The sequence below is a fragment of the Lagopus leucura genome, unplaced genomic scaffold (genome assembly GCF_019238085.1).
Source record: "Lagopus leucura isolate 7727_CA_CO unplaced genomic scaffold, USGS_WTPT01 Super-Scaffold_100017, whole genome shotgun sequence".
Lineage (NCBI taxonomy): Eukaryota > Metazoa > Chordata > Aves > Galliformes > Phasianidae > Lagopus > Lagopus leucura.
Genome location: NW_024962271.1, coordinates 9,286,526 through 9,307,097, shown reverse-complemented (window position 1 = coordinate 9,307,097; position 20,572 = coordinate 9,286,526). Strand labels below are relative to the sequence as shown.

Below are 20,572 nucleotides of genomic sequence, written 5' to 3'. Positions count from 1 at the left end.
AAGCCACAGGACTTTTCCATAAAAGCAAGCAATTTGAGTTTGCCTGGCTGTAAAATAATGTTATCTATCTGTTGCACAGCGTACTGCCGTGTCTGAGTGACAGTTACGGCAAAACCAGTCATCAACAAAACACAGCCTTCGCTGTCAACACCTGAATTCTTCCTTCATTTCCCTGAGAACTGCTGGTGTGGGCGATGCTGCAGGGCCAGCAAAGGGAGTTTCTCACTGGGGTGTTCTGCTTTCATCAACCGTTCAGGGCATGAGCGTGGGCAGGTGATAGCTTACGCGCTGCAGAAGTCCCTTTTGCTGGCAGGATTGAATCAATAAATGGCTTCAAACGTTGTTACAATCCTGAGAGCAACATGATTTGCTCAGAACACTTGCTATTCAGCTTCGAGCACCATAGTCCCCCATTATAATTTTAGTAGAAGATGAGAACATAAAAGAGCCTTGTTATTGCTCTAAGTTAAGACTGTGGAAAACACACTCATGTTCCTAATTCCTTACTTTAATTGAATACAAAGATATCGGTGCTCAAGTGTTCAGCTGCTACATGGAAAATCAAATTTGGTGGCCAGTAAATACTGTGGGACTGAAGGCTTAATGGTATAAACCAAGGGGCACATTTGAGATGAAACTGCCTTCACTTCAGCAACACTATTACCACAATAACAACCTTAGATTTATGAAAATAGAACTGACTTAAATGCATTTGCCTTTCCTTTTCATTTTTATTGCTTATTTTTTATATCCAAGAAACAAAAGCCTCTTAACATCAGCCGGGTATTTCCGCCATCTGAGCCCACATAAAATTTCTCAATGCTGCAATTCCAGAAGAAATTTTTAAATATCAGTTTAAATAAAAAGTTAAGTAAAAGGTTTCCAAATACATTTTGTCATAACTTCACATATACCTGCTGTGATTATGTGATGGTTGAAGATAAGCAGAGATTCCCTGCATTCTCAGTAGCAGGAAGGCCAGAGAAAGAACCCTTCCTTGTTAAGGCCGCCGTGCTTCCAGAGCTGCCATGTCTGGCTGTGCGTGCAGGTCTGTGTGTGCTGACTGTGCGGTCTGTCTGTCCCCAGGTGTTCCTGAGCCTTCTGAGGAGGGCCTGCTGCCCCAGAGCCGCCCCGCTAGCACAGCACAGCACAGCACTGCTGCAAACCACCACCCAGCTTCGCTCCCTGGAGACACCGCTGCACACCAGGTAGGTGATGAGCTGCTCACGGAGCTCCCTGCGGTGCTGTGTGGCTTAAGGCTGGCTCTGTGTGGAAAGAAATGATGATACTCATTTATGTATGGAGCGTGATGAGCTTTTGGGCAGAAGGCAAAGCAGAAGTGATTGTTGGGTTATTTGATGAAGTGGTGTTTGATAATTACTGCAGTAAAGGCCCTTATGGTTGGCTGGGACTGAGTGTGCTGCCTGAGTGCTGGGCTCTGCTCCTGGCAGGGGTCAGGCTCCAGGGGGAGTCTGGAAAGGAGCTGCATCATACCACAGACCTAGCAGGAGACCACTGCAGGGTTTAAATCCTGATATAATCAGTGGAAATGACAGACAGCAGTCTGAAGAAAGAAAAAAATTCCATTAGGAATATGGATTGATGGGATCCCATCCACACTGCAGGCAGGTGCTGCGGGGAGGTGGGTGGTTGGGTGCTTCCAGCGCCCAATAATCACCATGAAGTGACTCTCAAACAGGCGCGTCCCGATAATCAGGTCCGTAGAACTCATCACATGTCCAGCTTTAAAAGTAGAAAGAAAATGTTCTGCGGGTCATTAAATCCACTGTGTGCCATCGCGATGATGAAATGGAGCTGTGGCTGAACAGGATGGTGCCTTCAAATGGAACTTCAGAGGAGAAATAAAGCCAAAGATGGTAGCGAGGCGCCTTAGATTTATTAAAATACAGCCTCCCCTCGTTACTTAGTGCAGCAATCAGTCTGTGCTGGTGCAGTAACTCATTGCAATGACTTTGCTGCTATGACTTGTGACCATTTCTGCTTCTTAACTGGGATGTTTGCCTAAGAAACAGCTGATCCGCAGAAGCATTTTCTTTTTACGACGCTATTCTAAATCAATAGAGTTAGTTGCTGGTTGTTGGGGGGGTTTTGGTGTGTGTTTTTTTTTTTTTTTTTTTGTTTGCTTTGTTTTGTTTTTTGTTTTTCCTTAATGCATTTTAACCAGTAATGAACATAGGGATTTAGGAGGCCTGATAGGCACGGAGCCACCAGCCCGGAGGAGCACAGGCTGCCGGCACGCAGCTCCGCGCTCCTCCGGGCGGTCCTTCCCAGGGAGCGCGGGGCCGGGCGGGGCGGGGACACGCGGGGCGGGGCGGGGAGGCGCGGGCCGGACGTGGAGCCGCCGCGCGGGGGCAGAGCTCGGCGCCGCGGGGTCGTGCGGGTGCGGAGCGAGGCTCGGCTGTGCCGCCGCGCAGCGTCACTGGGATGGGGCTCGGAGGGGAGCCCGGCGTCGCCTGCGCGCTTCTGGACGGAGCGAGCCCCTCTTCGGCGCAGGGCAGCTGAACCCGCTCGCCGCCGAGCGGATCGCCGGGACGGGATTCTTTTAATTCCCAGGAACGCCGCTTCCTCCCGTTGAGTGCGGCTGCCGGCCGCGGATGTTACAGTAGCTTCCCGCGGACGCGGGGCTGCCGGGCGGCTTTGGCTGTCGGGGAGACGCCGGGCCCCGCGGCGTGCGATGGATTGAGGCGCGCCCGCCGCGGCCCCATCGATGCGATGGAAAATCGGGGGCTGCTCTGCACGCTCTGCTCCCTGGTGCTGCACGCGCCGCTGCTGCTCGGCGTCACCGGTGAGTGGGGGCTCGGCGCTCCCGGGGCTCTGCTGGGGCGCAGCGGGGCTGTTCCGGCGCGGAGCCCCGCGGCGGGCGGCTGCGGGACGGCGCGGCCCGGTCCGGCTGCAGCGCGCTGCCCGCGGCGCTCGGAGCCCGCTTCCCGCTAACCGGCCTCGTAACTCTGTGTTCCCCTCCCAGCCACCTTCACCGAAGTTCCCAAAGATGTGACTGTTAGGGAGGGAGACGACATCGAGATGCCTTGCGCTTTCCGAGCCAGCGGATCCACCTCTTATTCCTTGGAAATCCAGTGGTGGTACCTCAAGGAACCGGCCCGAGAACTGGCACACGAACTGGCTGTCAGCATCCCTGGCGGCAGGAGCAAGGTAAGGGGGACGCGATCGGGAGAGAGCCGGCGGGCACGGAGGCGGCTGGAAACGGGGCAGCGCGGCCTCCGGGGAAGGGAGAAATTCACCATAGGAATATAAGGACAGCGTCTTCAGGGCTGTAACTAGAAAATGCTCGGAGTCCGGATGCGAAACTGGAGCAAGGGCTCGAGCGAGGTGGCCGGAGAATAGCTGGGGTTGGAGGCGCGGGCAGCGCGCTGAGCGGGGCATCCTCGCGGGCTGAGAGCTCCGCCGGCAGCTGCGGGAGCGGCGCGGGGCAGCGCTGTGCTGATGAGCGCTGAGCGGGATGCGCGCGTACACCTGCGTGTGGAGCTCGGCCAGCCGTTTTCACGCAGTCGGGTGTAGAAATTAAAATGCATGAAGTAGCGTTAAATCTTGCGAGTCCCCTCCCCCCAGCGAGCATCCAGGCTCGGGGGCGGGCGCCGTTCTGAACGCTCCGCCGCGTTTCCCCGGAACGGCTGGATCGCCCCGCAGCCCCCGTTCCGGTACGATGGCCCGGGCGGTGCCGGCGGGGTGCGGCCGGGGAACGCTCCGTTCCCGGCTCGGGTACCGCTCGTTTTCCTGCAGCGCTCCGATCGAGATGCGCAGCTATAGGCGCTGAGCTACTGCGGTGCCGGCTGGATGGGGAAAGTGTAACTCAGTTGTCAGACAGGGAGATAAATCGCTTGGATTTAACCTCGTAGAAAAGCCGCGAGTCGCTTTCACCAGAAATGATGGCGGGGTGCGCGCGGAGCTGATGGTACATCGGCGAGAGCTGTGACATCGCTCGAGTTTTACAGCACTTAGCGGGGACAGCCTAACGGCCGACGGTAAAGACTATGGTGCCAGCAGCGGGTCCGGGCTGCGGGTCGGCGCTGCCGTAGGCGGCGCGTTTCGCAGCGCGGTGCCAAGAGCTGCCCGCGGGCGCTGGGCGGTGCCGCCGAGGGTGCAGTGCGTGCCGCCGGGGCGGGCCGGGCTTCGTCTTCCCCCGTACCATGGGCGGGGATCTACTCGTCCAAGTAACGGGGTGGGAGAGAGCGCCGCTCCGTGTGCCGCCGGGACGGGCTCTGATCTCTTGTTTCTATTCCTCAGGTGGCGAACAAAGACGCGACCAAGATCAGCGTAAGTGCAGCGGGCGCGGCGCGCACCCCGTCTCGCCCCGACCCCGCTGCCGGCACCGCACGGTGCAGCCATGGTGTGGCAGCCGCTTCCTGCGGGCGGGGGGGTTCGGGGAGGGGATGTTGGGGCTGGGGGGGGCCTCCCGGCGGTTGCTACTGCCGCCCGAGCGCGGGGCCGGACGGCTCTGGGAGCGGCGAGGGTGGGGGTGAGGGGGAGAAGAGGGGCGGGGCCGGCCCCGCGGCTGAGGCTCCGCTCTTTTGCAGACGGTCCGCGTGCAGGGCAACGACATCTCGCACCGGCTGCGGCTGTCGGGCGTGCGGCGGCAGGACGAGGGCGTCTACGAGTGCCGCGTGGCGGACTACAGCGACGACGAGACACAGGAGCACAAGGCCCAGGCGCTGCTGCGCGTCCTGTCCCGCTTCGCTCCGCCCGATGTGCAGGCGGCCGAGGCGGTGTCCCACATCCAGAGCGGGGCGGCCCCTCGCCGCCACGGCCCCGCTGGTAGGGCCACGCCGCCGCCCGGCCCCGGGCCCGGCAAGCGTCCGCCACCGCCCCCCGGAGAGCGGGGACCCTCCGCCGCCGCCGCCGCCTCGGCCTCGCCGCCGCCCGGACAGGGGCAGGGTCGGGAGCGGACCGCTATCCTGCAGCAGCAGCACGGCTCAGGTAGGCGCGGGGCTGCGCGGAGGGGCGGGAGGCCGGGGCGTGGGACGGCCGCGAGCTCAGCCGCCCCGGATCCGCTGCGGGGTGAGCGCCAGAGGCGGAGGTGCGGTGACGGCGCGTGGGAGCGCGCCGTGTCGGTGCTGGTTGCGGCTGTAGGGGACCGCGGTCCTTCGCGCTGTGCCCGAAGAACTCGGTCTCTTTCCACGCAGGAGTCGTGTGTTGCGGTGACACGTGCGAGGCAAAGCGGCCCGGCTGGCGGCTCGTGCGCACCGGGCGGTGCTGCTGCCGCTGCCGGCCGTACGTTTCTGGACTGCACTGAACGCCGAAAATAAAATGCAGGTGTTACGGCCGGCGGTGACGGTAACGGGGAGATAAGAAGCCGTGAACGAGATAGCAGGATGTAGGAAAGCGTTTTGTGGGAATTCCCAGGTGGGGAGCGATGCTGCCGGCTGCGCAGCGGCAAAGCTGGAGCCACCTGCTGTGCGGTGCTGCCGGCATTGCTGGCACTGCTGCTGCTCCGGGAAAGCACAGTGGCAGGCTCTCAGTCGGGGCAGCAAGGTAAGGTGTAGAGCAGCATCTGCTGTCCTCTGCTCGGGGAGGAGGCTCCTTTTAGGTTTTTGCTGTGGTGCTCTGTGAAAGCAGTGTCTTTTTGTAGTGTAGTGTGTTTTCCACAGAGAAGACCGTGGGGTGAAACCAGGTGTCGACTCAGGTGGGGCTGCAGGGCCCGGTGCTGTCCTGGCTGAGCCTGGCATGTGTGTACAGCACCTCTGAGCCTGAGCTCAGTGACGGATCAGTGCTGCACATCTGTATGTAGTGACTGAATCGTGTAATGTGGTTACTCAGAAGCCTTCAGCATTTGTAAGTCCTTTAGTTGTACGCAGGGATGTTTCCTCTGCACAAAAGCAGAAGTGGGCTCAAGCACTGGGTGTGCTGTTGGTGATGAACACACTGCTGAAGCTGATGGTGTGGCATTGGCTGCCATGTCCCCAGTTAATTGAGATCTAATTCTGTTTCCATTGCAGCAGAGCCCTTCCTGGTATGTTCAGTGCAGCAAAGTAGGGCCTTTCTGTGCTGTATTTCAACATGATTATAGACAAAGTGCTGCTTTCAGGTGTGCTCTTGTTGGCTTCAGCAGCATGCATGCCGTGTGGGGAAGGTGATTCTTTGTATCATCTTGTTGGATTGAAGCATGAATGATCAGAATAAATGTGTCTGTCAACAAGATGCCTTAAAGAGCAGAGTCCCACCTGATGGACCAGGCCATAAATGGAAAACCCGTAGTGTGGGACAAGTACTCTGATACTGTGTTTAAGAAAAAATAGTGATCAGTAATGTCACAGTGTGCAAGGGAACAGATCTGAGGCGACAGGCTGCCCACTGTGCCAGGAATACTGCCTGCTCAAATAGCCTTCTCTGTTGAAGCTACAGTATATAACCTCAGTGCTGTGATTGCGTGCGACTGGAAAAGATCACTGCCCCTCTGCCAGTAAGGCAGGCTGACGTGGAAACACAGCACTTCCTGAGGGAGGCAGAGTCTGCTGGTAAACTTGTTGCATTTTGTGCCATAAGAGAATGAGTGCTTCTAAATGAAAGGAAAAATACAACTTTCAATTTAAATACTTGTACGCAGGTTTAATCTTTTGCTGTAGGGAGAAAGTCTGGCGCAGCAACTTGGAAAGTGTTCTTAGTGCATAGCAGTGTGGGCATTGCTGAGCTGTGTCCAGGAGGAGGAGCAGGTTCATCTCCTGTGTGCTGGTGCTGAGATTAAATAGCAAACAGTGATTCCACATCTCATAAATGTGAGCAAGGCACTGAATTCAGGAGTCAGTCTTTGTTATCTGATAGTGGAAGGACAAACAAGTAGTTTATTTTATACTGCCCTTCCAGGGGGCAAACTGGCTGCATTAGGTCACTCTGAAAGTAATGCCTCCTATTTATTTCCACAAAAGCTACAATAGATACAAAGAGCACACTTTCACTCTTTGATAGAGCACGTTCTCAGCTACAAACCTGTGGTTCAACAGAGTCAGCGCCCTTAGCTGTGCGTTGTAGCCAGCAATGAACTAGAGCTGTGTCAGTGGAGGTGACGCACTGTTGCTGCTGCTGGAACTTACCACCCACCCCTCACTGTGCTCACACCGCCGTGTGGTCTCTGTAAGCATTCAGTAGACATCAATGAATGTCAGTGGGTGCAGTTTTTTCTGCCTGGAGGACTGCAGTGTCACTCCTTTGCTTCATCCATGCTCCCATCTCAGATGCCATTCAGAGTGCCTCTCTGCTGCTATCTGTCACACAGCAACAGCGTGTAAAGCAATGCTGGTGGGAAGGTTCAGCCTTTACTGCCACACCACCGCCACCCACCTCTGATCTTGTGGGCCAGTGTAATAAAACAGGAGGCATTACTTAGGGAGCAGCACTTGTATGTGCTGCCAAATGGTCTCCAAAATGAGTGCTGTGCATTGGCTGAAGGCAATTTTTAGTTTAACTTCTGACCAGAATGCAGATCAGATGGTACAGCTTCCAAATTCCCTTTTATTTGTTTGATCTCCAGCCACAAAGCTCTGAAGTGAAAGCTTTAAATAAAATAAACAAAGATGGGAGTGTCAAACAAGAAACTGTGCTTCATTATGCTTGGAGTGCTCTAGGAAGGACACAGAGAAACTCATGTGTTATGCAAAGATGAAATGTTCACAGCAAGGAAGAAAGTAAGTCTTTGCTTCATGCCTCTCTCCTGCCTCTCCCTCCACAGCCTTTCATGTCTGCAGCAAAGGAGGGCTGCTCCTGCCTGGGCCTGGTGTGGGGGACTGCAGAGCAGGGTTGGGTATGCTGTTATCCCATCTGGGAGCAGCTCCTGGTGGTGCTTGGAACACCCAGCTGAGGCTGGAGGCCATGTCGGGAGTGGTGCAGTTACTTGGCTTCCACTGGGGCTGGGAAGCAGCAGGTGTGTTTTGTTGTGCTGCAGAGATGGGAACAGAAGCACAGTTCCTTGAGGATATGGAGCTGGGCCTTGCTGGAGAGCTGTAGCTGAGTTGGGGTTAGCTTTCACTGTGTTTGGGTCTGGGGCTCTCCAGGATTCGTCAGAATGTGAGTGGCTGTGTTTGCTGGCAGGGGAAGCAGCCAGGGCAGCTCATGTGTTTGATGGATGCGCTTTGCACAGTGCAGCCCGAAAGGGAAATCTGTTCTGTTGTACCTCCCAGGCCCGTACTGCCTGGGTCTCCTTCACTCCCCCCGTGCTTTTCATGAGATCGACTGTGAGCTCACACGCTGCTGCTGTTTATAGATAAATGCAACCTGGGTCGCTCACATTTCCCTCTGCGTTAAATAAAGGAGCAGAACAGAGTGCCGTAACTGAGTTACCAGGCTGACCTCCTAAATGTCACTGGATAATAAACACGCAAAAAGAATTCTCATTACATACACATCACTAGCACTTCAATATCTGGGCAAATTAGACTCCTTGGGGACAAGTGAGGTCAAATATCTTCTTTTGTGTGCGCACTATGGAGTAATTCTTGAACTGGACAAAAGCACAGACTGCAGCAGCATCACCTCAGTGCGTAGGGCAGAGCTGAGCTGTGCTGGGCTGGTTCTGAAGGGTGGCAATGCAATCTGTTAGTCTCCTCCTTTGAGTAGTTCACCCTTGTTCTCCAGAGGGATGGGACAAACAGCTCAGGCCTATTCTGTGACAGCCTGCATGGTGTCCTTGCAGAACTTTGAGTATTGTTTCAACTTCTCTAATGTATTCAATTGACAGATGAGAAAATACTAAAAAATCAAAGTGACTAAATGTAATGAAAGGGGTATTCTAAGTCGTTCTGATGAATGTGGCTGTTGTGCCTAAAGCTGCTTGAGATGTTGCTACAAAGTGATTCATTTGTGAATGAAAAGCTGAAGTAGATATGAAGAAAGCTGAGTGCACCTGTGTGTCTTTTTGCATGAACAAACAGCATTTTGGTTGGGAATATCCATGTACCGCTGGGTTTCTTAGATAACCTTGGCAAAATGGAGTCTGAGGGTGCAGTACCAGCAGCAGGCTGTGTAATTGGCAAGGCAGGCAGTAAATGTTACATCTTCACCACCAGGGAAGATGTAGGGATGCAGCTCTCTGGTGAGAGCTTTCTGGTGATGCAGCTCTCTGGTGTGTAATGTGACACGTGAGCTGTGCTGTTGTGATGTTTCAGTGGTGTGCTCAGCAGTCACCGCACAAAGGAACGTCGGGGCAGTCTCAGAAGAACAAGTTTGGAGAAGGCCATTGCTGACACTGGTCTGTAGTTGAAAAGCCAACAAGGCAGGAGCTGCATCTCGCTGTGGTCCCATGAAGGTGATGTTCCAGGATCTGATGGGACTGCCGGCAGTAAGAGGGGTTTGATTTAGCTTGCTAAAGCAGAGAGAGTGCTGGCAGGTTTGCTACTGCTGTTTATTTTGTGTTTTTTAAAATTGGATAATGGCAGAGCAGTGCCCTTTGTCAATAATAAATAGTTCAAGTAGGTTTGTATTGGAAAAAACAGAGTTGTCAGTGGAATGGTATTATTTGTCACAACAGCGGTTAACAACCGAGTATTTTATATTGCCAGGCTGTTATCAGCTGGGAGGCAATTTTATTAGCTGGAAAGCAGCAGTTTGGCAGGGCAGCAGCTGTGCTCCATGGAGAAGTCAGCGTGAGCGCTGAGTGCGGGCTGCTGTGCCCAGCATCAGGGCACTGAGCTGCTGGGATGTGTGCTGGGATGTGTGCGATGGCACCGTGCTGCTGGGAGCTGCAGCACCACACAGCTGGGGGCGGCTGGCTGCAGCATGGGGCTGAGCAGTCCGGAGCACCCCTAACAGGCATCATCTTCTGTCTGCTGTTTCATTGCCTGTTGATCACGCCTAAGGTTCCCCTACTGTCTGTACTACTTGATACATTTTAAAGTCACGTTTATAACCTGATTCCCTTTCAGGCCCAGGAGCTCGAGAGTAAGAAGGCCCAGAAGAATGTCCCCCATCCACAGCTGTTCCCTTGCTGGCTTAGGCTGTGAAGTTTCATTTCCCTGAGCCCCAGGGCATGGCAATACCTTCACTGAGCTGCCAGCTAGCAGTGTGTAAGGTTGGCAGGGGCTGTGCAGCTGTGAGGACACCCACAACACCCCTGCTGGTATCCAGCAAAAAGGCCATCCCTCGGTGCAGGCAATGGACTCTGCTTTTTTGCCTACTTGTTCTCAGCACAGCATTTTTCCTTACATCATCACATTCTCTGCTAATAGACTTAGCTTTGTTCTTTAAGTATGGACTGGATAGGGTTTTGGTTTTTGTGTTTCATTTTGTTTGGGGAGAAAAAAAAAAAAGAAAAAAATTCTTAGATAATCTGCACTTGGATTTGCTTAGCTTTGGTAATTCTGATTGGAATGATAATTGCAACTATATTGGCAACTTGCTGCTAATCCTGCTCAACTCAAAAATACTCTGAAAACAGTGAAGTGAGAACTAACATATCTTGCTCTTTACTTTGGGGTTGCAAATATTTACAGCTCATGTCACATCCACAGAATGTGAAATACATGGATTCCATCTAGTGTGATCTCTATTCCAAGTCTTACAGTGTTGACTTTCAGAATTCTGTGGCTGCATTATTATTTAGCCTGCGTGCTTTACGCAGTGTGACTTTTTGGTTCCCCTACTTACAATGAAAAACTTGAGAATATGGCACAGGCTTAAAGCTCAATAGCTGGAACCTCAACCCCAGCACTTTCAATCAGCCTCATGATTTGGGTAATTTGAGTTGTGGTTTTTGCTGTTTGCTGTATGAGGTGGAACTGCTCCCATAGTATTGCTGAAGAAGGACGTGCAGGGCTGGATGCTGATTTACTGCTAAGCTACCACTAATGTAGTTAGTTATTTTTCTGCATGTTTTAGCTCAAAATTCATATTTCACCTAGTCACATTAAAAAGAATTTTGTATCCCATTTTTCAAGTGCCAAGGAGTAAATTAATGGTCTTCAGTATTGTTAAGTTGGGTTTAGATCCTGGAGCTGCAGGAAATTCTGGATTGAAACAAATTCACAGCTGCACGTTTTGGGTCTCATTAATCAGATATTTCGTGTCTTTACTTCCCACTGAGCAGAGATCACAGATACCAAGGCAGAAATCTGTTTATAGAAATGTGCTACAAAGTAGAGACCAGCTGCATGTCTTGAGAAGAAAACTATTGGCTTATTTACATTCAGACCAATATAAAGGATTTAGGCTGTATAATGTATATAGGATGAATGACTCTCAGTATTCAGGATACCTTCCTCTTCTACCCTGGCACAGTCCATAGCAGCTTTTGCAGCTCATTATAAATCAGTGCAGGTGTTTTCACGAAGCTTTTCCTTAATTTCTGTGAGAGGATGCTGGGGTGGTGGGGCTGCTCATTTGGCTGTGTGCAATCAGGGCCGTGGTGCCCCGTGGCCCAGCTGCTGCGCCATCAGAGCTCAGTGTGCCACCTCTGCTCCTTGGTAATGGCACAGGGGCTTCAGAAGCACCGGTAAGACTGGCTGCTCCACGGGGCTTTGGCTGCCACAGAGGGCAAGTGGGAATGCTGAGGGAAAGTGTGCCAGCTCTTCCCTGCAGTCCGTGTCCCTGCTTGTGACTTCAGTGGAAGATGAGTTTTTACCTTTTGACAAACATGTCATGTTTTTCTGGCGGTCTAAGAAGTAGAAGTATTTCTTGCTCACTGCTTGGTCTGCATTTCCACACGTTCATCAAATCTGCTGCTGGAGCCAGAGCTCCTTCTGTTTGTTAGTGGCCTTATTGTGGTTCCCTTGAAATGAGCTCTAACGTGATCCAAAATCCACTTCAATAATTGAAGTGCCATAAGCAGCATGGACCCAGCTCCTGTCCCACAGGCACTTGCAGGCTGGCTTCCAACAAAGCCCTGCAGGACTTCAGAAAATCAAAATTGCAGAAGAAATGGATTTTTTGAATTTCCTTACAGAACAAACTTCTCTTTCTGCATCATTTCCTTGCAGTCTGATTTTTTGTTATCTAACTTGTCTGTAACTGTACGATGCATGTGACCTATTTTTCATACCACTGTTAAAGCAGGGGCTTCAGGGGCTTCAAGAGGGCTTAAGGTTGGTCAGCAGGAGCTCCCAGGTTGCTGGGAAACTGTTTCACAAGAAAACAGGATTCCCCATGCTCCATAGCAGTGCTGTCAAGCCTCTGAATGCTGCAGATCCCGTGCCATCCCTGCCACCAGTGCAGTGGAGTACCACTAAGACACTGAACTTGTATCTTAGATGGGCTTTTCTCAGATGTAACCAGAACAAAGAAATTGAAGAACCAGACTGCTACAAAGAATAGCTACAGAGATATTCTTATTTTCCTACCGGTGCCAGAAATGGGCATTGTGCTGCAGTCTCTTTAGAATTCCTGAGCCTGTGCTCCATTCTCTCCATGATCAACTGCCATTAGTTCACAGATATGGATACAGTTAAGTGTCCAATCATGTTCATTTCATGAGGGCTGTACACTCCAAATGAAGACACAGATCCCACTTGAAATACCTAAACCTGGCGACTTTGCAATGTTAGGAGTAGTTGTCACTTACTTTTGTTACAGGATATTTTGGCAATTCATTTCTATGTGGGGGTCTGTGTGCAGTAGTGGATGTCAGAGGAGAGAAGGAGGGCAGATGGTAAAAACTGGTGTAATGGAAAAGACGTGAAATGATGACATGGTCAGGAACACAGCATGTGTTGTGCCACAGGGGTCTGAATGGAAGGCAGTGTGATGCACCTCGTAAGATCAAGTCTCAAACCACACAGTAACTCTAATGCAGTACAGCCTGTTGCCTCTTTAGTTCAGAAAGTGTATAGTGACTTTAATAATGGTGTCTTTTTAATTAAGAACTTCTAAGCAGCTCTTAGATCTGAAGTTTGGTAAATTCAGTTCAGTGGAAGTGCTCCAAATTTACGTCGGTGAGAGAATGTGCTGTACCTGGGAGGTAATGCCTGTAATGAGCCTTGACTGACAGTCCATAGAAAACTCCTATTTCTTCCACAGATGCAAGACAGCAGGGACAGCTTCTCAAGGAGTTTCTGTCAAGCACAGTTTGAAGATTTCAGATGGAGAGAATAAATCAGTCTTTATGGTCAGTTTGGTCCCTGACCTCTTAATGAAATGCCAGGTTTGAGATATTTAATTGAACACTGGTGTAAGGAAATGGGCTGTTCCTGCGTGGCCAGTACAAAGAAATGTCTGGTGATGCTACCAACCAGGGTCCCAGTTCCATCCTATGTGGGCAGTCAAATTTTAGGTGTTACATCATAGTTGAAGGAAAAGGGACCTTCCAGCTCTGCATTAAATGTGCCCCTGCATCTTGCCGCCTTCTCAGAAAGAAATACCAAGGGTCTGCTCAGATTCTGGGAAGAAAAATAGTGAACAGCTGGAAAATGTTTTGGCCGTTGGTTAAATATAGATAGTAAAAGAACCATCCCGTTTTTAATGTGTGACACAAGGCAGTTGGCTAATTAATGGTTGTTTTCAATTGGATGAACTGCTTTAAGTCAAACTTTGATGAATGTTCACACAAAGCAAATTATTAAATAGAAAACTACAGTAAAATGTTATTATGTTGCAAATCCAAAAGAAGGATGAGTGATGCCAAGGAGCAATTCACCATCCACCAACAGAACAATTTGTTATTGTTCTCCTTAGTGGTAGACTCTCCCTTTAAGCCATGTGTATATAAATAATTTAAAAGCAAAATTGTAAATCTGTGTAGTAATAAATAAGCCTACAGAAGGAAAAAAAAACCCACTATCACATCAATATTCAAAACATAAACTAAATATGTTTTAAGTGCTTGTACTTTGTAAATAACTGTATTCCTGATTTAAAGTCTCTGAAGAATAGCCCTCTGTTCTCAAATCTGGGTCAGATCTCATGTCCAGATCCTGGGGATGAAGACCACACTCTGTTTATTTACATCTGCAAACGCAGCAATGTATTAACGCAAGTCAAAACTTTCACCGAGGCACTAAAAGCAGGATTGAGGACACGAAGTCCAGCTTGTTTATAAGCAATGTGAGCTATAATGAAAGTGCTTCAGGTTAACTGCGCAGGCAGAAATTAATAACAGTTCTCCTTGTGTTCAGAGCGGGAGAATTCTACAGTCCTGTGTGTCTGCTTTTGCTGCCCAATGTATTACAGCACAGTAACACTGAATTGGTATGGAAAAAAACAAAACTTGTCGTCGGTGTTTGGTAAGAATAACTTAAAAATGATTTGTAAAAATACATTTCACTTTTATTTAACCACTGAGATTCTGTTAACAGTCTTTGAACTCCAGTTCTGCATCCACATTAAGAAGATGGAGAATGTAGCTTAAAAGTAACAGCAATTTCTGCAAAAGAGAAAGAAAAAATAATTTTTTGCATTAATTCTTAGCTCTGCATTGAGATTTAAACAAAGCTGGTAGGTGAAGCTACAACTGACATGATTTGGGGTGGCAGGTGTGCTGTGACTAATGCTGCTTTCCATTCCAATACAAACAGCCTTCACCTGGTGTCCTTTGCAGCCCTTCAGTTTTATGATGGTCGTTAGAGCGCTTGAGCTGTGAGAGCCAATTACACCAGGTTCTGTTCGTTAGTGTTTCCAGGGGAATTACCCCCCTACAGAAGTGCAGCTTGCTTCCTGAGTAACTGGCAGCACACGCTGTGACTGGAGTTCTGTGCTGAGAAAACCAAGTTCAGCTTTGCCATGGAGAAAGGGGTCTTCATGGCATTTACAATTGAGCAAATACTGATGGCCAGATCTTCACTGCAGTGGTGGGCAGGTACAAAGCTGGTGGAAATTCGGCACCTCTGAGTGCAGCTGCCAGGAATGCTGGCTTCTGCCAGCTGTCCTCACTGTTCTCAGCACAGGGGTAGCAACCTGGGCTTGTGCTTGCAGCTGTGCTGTGACCCAGAAGTGAGCTTGGAAATGGGGATGTGTTGGCTGCAGTTATGGGTCTGTCATGTCAGTGACTGCAATCTGTGATTAAGCACTCTGTCTTCAGATGTCCTGTAGTGTGTCAGACTCAAAAAAAAAAAAAAGAAGATAGGCCTTCAACTTCAGCCCTCTCCATTCAGTTTTCTCTATGTGGTGCAGGTAGGTTTGTTTTTAAGGTTTTATCCCCGCTAAAACTGTAGAATACATTAGTGATTTGACTGTATGTTTCTAAGGAAAAATAATGAGGCTAGACAGCCTTCATGTACATAGAAATAAATGCATAGTGTTTGCAGCTGTGTCCATGTGTGCCAGAGGAGCAGATCCAATCTGTGCTTGGAGATGCTGTGTTAGCAGACGTGGGCTGGGGGAGGCTGACTGGCCTTGCAAGGTTCTTGCTTGAGCTGAGAGCTCAGATCCTTCCCTGAAGAGGGAAGATGTGCCATGTGCCCTGCAAAACACCAGGCTGCAGCTGGTGTCACCAGGACACCACTTTGTCTCAGGGCTGTGTTGGTACGTGGACAGTTTGTTAGGTCTGATGTTCTGCTGTGATGATAAGGAAGCAAAGGGAATTGCAGGGAGTCACGGTGTGCAAGGGGCAGCTGGGCCCAGTACGTTGCGTGCACGCTGCCACCCTTCAGGTGGTGCTATGCTGTGTGTTCCTGAGGTGATGTCCTGCCTGCCAGAAGTTTGCTAGCTGCTGCCCATGGCAGGTCTGAAATGAGAAATGGGGCACGGCCACGTTGCAAATATGGAGACGTACTTATAGAAACAGAGTACCGTGAAGACTCCTGATGTGTTTCCCCTCCACTTTTAAAGAGTCCAGAGATGTCTAAAGAGGTTTGTTACTCACTTCTCAGCTTCTGCTGCTTCAATAAACGTTCTGTTTGCAGGAGAGGACAGATGTGAAACATGCTGGGAAGGCTCACTCATATTGGCAGCAGCTTCCATCCCAGCAGCAGTGGTGCGAGGGCTCGCTGCTGGGATCTGCTGCATTGCCCTCCTGGTGCAGGAAGGGGCTGCTTTTCCTGCCTGCCGTCTCCAGGGCAGAACCTCCCTGTGCTCAGCTCCCTAGGGCTGGGCTCTACGGCAGTGAGGGCAAATCTGAGCAGTGAGCAAGTGTGGGGGCTGGTGATGGTCTGTCCAGTGTGCTGCCCAGGACCATGAGCTTCAGCAGCTGCTGTGCTCCTGCACACATTCCTATTTCATTATTTTTTTACAAGAATTTACTAGTTGCTTTAGCTACCTGAGTTGTGTTAGTTCATGATATTCAGCTTTAAAAAGAAAAATCCTGTATTCATCTTAATAACCTGCTGTTGCTAAGTAGGCAGCCCTTTGCCACATGTGTCTGCATGCAAGGACTTAATTAAAACCTTAATAACTAAATAATCTCTACAGTCTAGGTGTCTATGAGATAGCACACTATGGGGACAATAGTTGAGTTCCTCAGTTGCACAACACATTACAATGAGCTGGTTTTTATATTGGATAATAATACTCTAGCTTTGCTGGTGAGGCATACATATGAGGCTGCCTGAGCAGTTGTGTTCTCAGGATCTTCTTGAGGTATTTCCTCTGATCATGCCACAGCAGAGAGACATTCGCCTCCTTGAGACCAAGACTAAGGTATGTGAGGTATTTGCCTGAGGTGAGTCTCCTAAACAGAATTGGCCTTATTGCTTTTTTCAAGGATACTGAGCATAAAAAATAATAACTTCAGTACATTAAGAAGTGGTTCTGAGGTCACTTTTCTGGTTGGCTGTCTGTGCTTTGGGTACTGGGAACTCTGGTGCTCAGCCTGCAGGCTGCCCTGACGCAGCTCTCATGCCAGCTGTGGTGTGAGGCTGCAGCTGGCCTCCTGCCTCTGTGTTCACCCTGGTGGAAGCAGCCCAAGGGCACACAATGCATCAGTCACAGTGTGCAGCCCTATATGCTGTCACATCACAGTGTTGGTGACAACCATACATGCAACACCACGTTGCAGGATGTGAAAGGTGGCACTTGCTGGCACTTGGGGGCCCAATCACCTGTGGTTGTGGACCAGTCCAGGCTCATCTGTCTGCTCAGCAGGGCTTGGGGGAGTGAATGGCAGCAACCTGTTGTCCTGCTGCATTGCTGCAGGCCGTGCCAGGATGGCACAGCTTCTGCATGGGATTTCTGCCGTGCTGGTCCAGTGTGAAGTGGGACCTACGTCAGTGCTGGGGCCTCGCCATGGCTGACAGAGCTGGAGCTGTGTACCTGGGCCCCAGGGCTCAGCCTCCTGCACTGGTGAGGTTGGACCACAGTGGTACACAGTAAATTCCTCTCTCTTTGGCATGGGTAACTAGAAAATAAAAAAACAGCAAATATCTTAGTGTGAGCAGACAGGAGGCAGGTACAGCCTGTTCAGTTGCAGCACGGACTGTGATGGCATTTCTTGGTGTGAGCCAATGCACGGGTGCCTGCCCTACCTGCAGCATCCCCTGCAGTGTGCCACTGCTGCCCTGCCCCCCTCTGCGTCACATGAGCTTACCTCATAGGAGAGCGAGCAATCCTGCCATTAGGACCAAGTGTCTGTAAGGGATGTGTTTCACACCTGACCTCTGTATTTCTGTAGTTCCTGTGCACGTTTGTAATTTAAAATTCTGCTCTTTCCTATGGAAGGTAAAGAAGATGTCAAGGGCTTGCTGTTCCCATTCCAAATGAAATGGGTTCGTGTCCTGTTAATCAAGGAGCACGGCTGCAGCATTTGTCATTTCCCTTTAAAATAATGGGTGGTTGATACCTGTCATTTCCCAAGAAACTATATACCAGATTAAGGTGTATAGAAATAGAAATCTCAATTGCTGGTAACTTGGCCACAGCCAAGTTTAGGCATACCATTAGTGATGCATAATGAAATGACCTGAGTGGAGTTAGATTTAGGAAGGGGAAGAGAAAGCTATTAGAGTTGGATAGCTTGAGGATACTGTTTTACTATTAAAATTAAGCTTCTGACCCCTGGCTCTGATGTGATAAAAATAAATCTTCCTGTATTTCTCTTCTGCGTTTAATCTTCTGTATTGGAAAAGATAAAAAATAAAATCTCCTTCTTTCCCTTGTCTCTTTTTCTAGGCACAGGACCTATTTATGCTACAGACCCACTCCTATACATGTTCCTGTTAATACTGCATAATCTTGTACATTTATTAGTAAACCACTGATGGACTACTTCCTTCACTACTCCTCAGCCAAACAAAAGGAACCTATTTAAGAACAGGACAAGCCCCTGACAAAACATTGCCCACAGCTGGAAGGATGGACAGAAAGAGACTGAAAGAAGCATGATAAATTCCACATGAGGGGAAAACATATTTTTGGGGATGTCACAGAAGGTAAACCACAAAAAATAATGCATCTAGTTTCCAGACCCTATGGTGTAAGGCCCTGCTCTGTGCACAGCACCTATGGTTTCTCTATTTTAATGTAATATTTTTCTTTTCTAAACCTTTCCTCTGACTCTTCAGACTCTTCATTTTGCACGAACTGTTGAGCAGTTATCTTTATGACAGTATGTAAAGATGCTGGGTCAAAACCCTTCCTAAGAAAGGAAATATTCTTAGTAGATCGTGTTTAGTTTTTCTGAATTTCCTTTTTCTTTTTTTTCTTTTTTTTTTTTTTTTTTAATTAAATTATTTCTTTTGGAGACATTTTAATTGAAAAGGTACATCTTACCATAATTAATAGGCACTGCTGATAATATTTATTTTTAAATGAAGATTGGAAACAAGGTAAGACATTTGTTTATAAACTGTATTGTATATTGCTGAATAACAGTTGAATAAAAAGATTTTGAAATAAAGTTTCTGCAGCTGTGTGTGACTTTCCCCGTGTTCTGAGGAGGATTTGTGGCTGTGTCCCATTCCCTAACTCGTCCCAGCACAGAAGAGGAGAGGTGGTGCCCAGCAGATGAACTGGCTGCACTCGCACGGCCCCGTGCCGCTGTGTGCTGCAGCTGCAGCACGGTACGGCCACTGCTGAGGGCTGCTGGGGAGCTGGGGCACATCATGCAGCGTGGGCTCTGTGTGCCAGCCTGACACTTCCAAGGTAAGTAAGTTCTTCTGGAACTTTGTTCAGACTTTGTTCCAGTAGTGGTTTAAAATATATTCAGTTTTTTAAGATTACATAGTTGTGTATTTTTTCTTAGCAAGAGTTTGTTCTTACGAACCAAATGCTTTTCTACAGTAAATAGAGGTTAATTAATTTTTGTTCAAAATGCCTGTTGTTTTGTGTATAATGGGATAACCTGGCAAGGAATCACAACTTTCTTTAGCTGCATTTATTGAAGCACTTTGAAATCTCCTGTGCCTGACTGTGGTTCTTGTCCTGTCATTTATGTGGCATTCTAGAAAGGACCTTAATTGTGGAAATGGTAGAGACCGGTACGGCGCCAGCAGACTGTCAGCAGAAGGCGTGGAGCAAAAGCAGGACATGCTGGCTGCCTCAGCTCATGCTCCCCTTCTAGGAGAGGGTAGGAAGGGGGTTTCAGTTTCTCAGATGGTCAGCATTTGCTTTTCCTAGGATTGCCAGTCATAGTGAGGGCCTTGTGCTGCCCACATCTCATAAGTGTGAGACCAAAACACGTCTGTGTTCCCTGCGTGCTGCTGCACTGGCACAATAAGAAGCCCTCCTGCTCTGGGGCGGACTCACCGTAGAGATCTGCAGGTGATAAATTTTTTTATAAGAATTTTCATCCTCTTAATTCCTGTTCTATCCTCCGGGTTGGGGAATAATCCACCATCATCTCACTGAAAGCAGAAGTGCTGTACAGAAGGACGTGGGGAGATATCTGCTGTGAGCCGGGAGGTGCCCGTGTGAGATGGTGCCCAGCTCCATCCTGCCCATGTGTGCAGGGCAGGGTGAGCGCTTCACAGCGTGAAAGGAAACGACAGGTAGAAAAAGACTGGAGTGCTGGTCCCTGCCACAATTAACTCTGACATTTAATCCTTGTCTGGAAACTTGTTCAAGGACAGCCGCTGAAGGCGGGGCTCTGTGTGGAGCCTGCCGTGTCACAGGAGCACGGAGCTTTTGAGTAATGGCTGGTGATGGAAGGGAAACCTGCCCAGGTTTGAACTGTGTGTCCTGGTGAGCTCATCACTGCTGCTTTTTCTCAAGGGCAGTATTTCTCAGTGACCTGCCTTCCTTCTAAGAGAAAAAACCCTAACAAATTTTTCCACAAGAGGAAGAAATACATCTGTCTAAATTTATCTGAATAAACAGCTGAAACTTGAAGTTGCAGAGCCTGTCTAGGAGTTAACAGTGATGCTTTTATTCATTCTGACTGTACCTCAGTGTGGTCTGTTGGTAATGAGATCAGTTGCTTTGCCCTGATACTTTTGTTTCATCACTAACAAACAGGCTGTGTTATTTCTTGAATTGCATACTGCGTGCTTTGCAGCAAATCTGGGAGGAAATGCATTATCTCACATTTGTCATTCCCCTCATACTGTAGACTGTTACCTGTGTAGGCATGTGACAGAATGTGGAAGTTGTGTGCAGTAAAAGGAGTAGAATTAACAAGATCCTTTTGATCTTAATCGTACTGAAAGCAAAAAAGTATTAAATCTGAAACTAAGTGTAGCACTGTTCTTCTCTGAGATCAGAATTGTATGCTGCTGCAGGAATAACAATTCCTGTATTCTCATTCACTCACAGT

At 49.3% G+C, this 20,572-nt stretch overlaps 1 protein-coding gene across 2 annotated transcripts; it reads left to right on the top strand.

Moving 5' to 3' along the window:
- The first annotated feature begins 1,114 nt into the window (after positions 1 to 1,114).
- Positions 1,115 to 18,718, top strand: VSTM2B (V-set and transmembrane domain containing 2B). Of its 2 annotated transcripts, none has more exons than XM_042877301.1 (6): positions 1,115 to 1,208; positions 2,575 to 2,806; positions 2,987 to 3,171; positions 4,264 to 4,293; positions 4,554 to 4,953; positions 17,992 to 18,718. In XM_042877301.1, exons 2-6 carry the CDS (start codon positions 2,734 to 2,736, stop codon positions 18,078 to 18,080), a joined length of 777 nt encoding a protein of 258 aa, XP_042733235.1. In that variant the 5' UTR covers positions 1,115 to 1,208; positions 2,575 to 2,733; the 3' UTR covers positions 18,081 to 18,718. The 2 variants fall into 2 exon arrangements, with proteins under 2 accessions (XP_042733235.1, XP_042733234.1); XM_042877300.1 differs by lacking the exon at positions 1,115 to 1,208 and adding an exon at positions 1,614 to 1,717.
- The last annotated feature ends 1,854 nt before the right edge of the window (positions 18,719 to 20,572 follow it).